The 2,784-nt window shown below is 34.7% G+C and overlaps 1 protein-coding gene across 1 annotated transcript in view; it reads left to right on the forward strand.

The window, feature by feature from the left end:
* Positions 1-2,364, forward strand: part of LOC110443307 (putative mannose 6-phosphate receptor-like protein C530.09c) — a 22,776-nt gene extending 20,412 nt beyond the window's left edge. Inside the window, exon 7 of the mRNA XM_021487454.1 lies at positions 1,084-2,364. Within this exon, the coding sequence (XP_021343129.1) occupies positions 1,084-1,140 (57 nt within the window). The 3' untranslated portion in view covers positions 1,141-2,364. The remainder of the gene's footprint in view (positions 1-1,083) is intronic.
* The last annotated feature ends 420 nt before the right edge of the window (positions 2,365-2,784 follow it).

Genomic DNA, 2,784 nt, shown 5'->3' on the forward strand with positions numbered 1-2,784 from the left:
GCGGCCTACAGGAGGTGTGAAACCCCCTGCTGCTGTCTAGCACTGGCCGTGTGGAGCTCGCGCGCGGATCAATGAACACAGGTAAAATCTTTATGCTGACTTTAATCCGACCGTGCTGACTTTTATCGGACCGTGCTGACTTTAATCCAACCGTTCTGACTTTTAAACGACAATGCTGAGTATAACCCAACCGTGGTAAATTAAAGTGAATTTCAGTAAAAAGTCAGCATTGTTGGTTTATAGTCAGCATTGTACGAGTATAGTCAGCATGGTTGGGTTATACTACCATATTACGAGGATAGGCAGAATTTAGTAGTCACTAGTGGTGGGGCAGTCGCCAGGTACTGGCCGCAGGTCGGTGGTTTTTCTCCGGGCACTTCGGGTTTCCTCCATCATCAAAATCTGTCTCGTCATTAATTACTGTAGCTGTAGGATGTACAATGTACAACACATACAAACCAAACTAAAATAATGATATATGAAATATAATATAAATCGGTAAATAATATAAAATAATAATATCTGCAAATGATATTAAAATAAGAACACATGTAAATAGTATAAAATAAGAACACATGTAAATAGTATTGAATATCAAAATTAATATCTGTAAACTATGGTGGCATATTTCTACGATCTAATTAATTCAACGGTAGCAAGACTTGTCGAGACGGGTCGTTTTATTATGTTTTGTCGGCACTTTCTTTTTACGTAGGATGGCACAACTTGATAAAAGTGCGAAGATCGAGGCCTGTAATTATTTAGCATGGCCGGTCGAACAATTATTAAGATATGTCAATATGAAGTTTGCAGAAACTAGCGATAATAAAAATGCGATAATAAAAATGCGATAACACGAGTCCTTACAATAATTTCCACAAGTTGCACTGCCGTTAAATTACCTAAAATAACTGGACGGCAAATATATTCTTCTATAGTGAATACTTGATTTTACCCTGGATTGGTTGAAACTTTTGAAACGTTTCGAAAACACCAGATGTATTGTGTTTTCACCGTTCACATATTTTCTGCGTGCATGTGTTTCTAAGTGTCATGTTTTTCATTTCTATGTCTTTGTTTCAGGACGGTTTTGTGTTCACGATAGGGAAGTGTAAACGTGGAGGCTACAGTAAAGTATGACGCACATTCTCACCTCTAATTAACCGGCTATCTGCGTTATTTATACTAACCTCGACTCTGTATGGAGTGTCTGTGTACTGATATACCTCGTGATCATGAGGACGCGATATCACTCTGTGTATTCAGACTATCTATAAGCCGATAGCGAACTGACTATACTGTTGTGTACATGAACACTGTATCATAATGACAAAAGTTGCTATTAACATTTCACTCAATTCTCGAACGAATTAAACTAATTCGCACGGATTGAAAAATTAGAAAAATTCCCCAAAATGACATATACCCCAGTACGTTGCTCTGGAATACATGATTTATGAGTGCACAAGACTCCTGGGAAATACGTGTATTACCTGAAAGCCTATGCTGTAGAGTAGTCGAAATGTAGAATAAAGTAAGAACAGAATAATCACTTGTCTCCTCTAGCCAGGCTTCTTTTAAGGAATGAATTCAAACGTCGATTTACTCAGAACTTTCAGTTGACTCTTAAAACTCAGCAAAATCATATAACATCTTTCCCTTTTTGAAGGGTAAAAACACAAAAAATAGACATGTCTTTTCAAACCGGGAATCAAAACTACTTATTAACGAGTATAAACACATTATAAACTTGGATAGTTTCTCCGCGGTTTGCTTTTCGCCTTTTTTTATCCCACTGCGACCATGATGAAATAATCATTACAGCGAATATATATCAGCAGCATTATATTCATAGTATTCAAATGGCAAAGATAACATGAAAATGTAATTTATGTGCAAAGAGTGAAAGTTTGACTGGCCGAAATTCCAAATTTCCTAGTTTACAATACTCTTAAGTATTTTTAAAGTCCTGTGATTCACAATTATGATGTATTATGAAAATCTGTTTTATTTCACATAGTACCGATTCTACCGTTTTTTACGATCACAGATACAAATTAAATCTTCAAAACCAATGATCGTGTTGAACAGTGGATATCCTAATGTAGGTTATATATTGAACATTAATGTAGGTTATATATTGAACATTAATGTAGGTTATATATTAAACATTCACGTGACAATGCAGATGTTCTTATTAATTAGCTGAACGCATTATACTGCGATACATAAATAGTGTATCCATACATCCTGTGATAATGTATTGTATGATTATTATAACTTTTGTATATTTGATATATCTGTATTAATGTTGATGACGCTTGTTTATTAATGTAATCTTGGGTAAATAAACGATTTTATATATTTATTTATTGATTATCATCATTATAAAATGTATGTTCTGAGAAGGAAATAGAGAAATAAATGAAAGTGGAAATTCTCGCTTATTTTGATTTTCACTCCACCACTAATTCTCCACCGGAAATATGAATGCATGAATCCGTAGATGAACTATTAGATATACATTGCAACAATATTTCCAACGCATAAAAGGCAAACCACGAAGTCAAAACTCGAAAATATTTTTACAGTCGGTTTTTAACAGAGACCTCCATGGCCATCTCGTGAAATTTCCATTTTAATAGTTGTTAGTTAAAAGAGGGATATATCTGATGATATAACGTTAAACAGGCCATTTATAAATGAAATGTTCGCAGCATTTCATATTTAATTCTAGCCGCTGTATTGCCCCTAGCTTCATTTGTCCCTTATTAACAGCCACCA

The sequence above is a fragment of the Mizuhopecten yessoensis genome, unplaced genomic scaffold (genome assembly GCF_002113885.1).
Source record: "Mizuhopecten yessoensis strain PY_sf001 unplaced genomic scaffold, ASM211388v2 scaffold716339, whole genome shotgun sequence".
NCBI classification, from domain to species: Eukaryota; Metazoa; Mollusca; class Bivalvia; order Pectinida; family Pectinidae; genus Mizuhopecten; species Mizuhopecten yessoensis.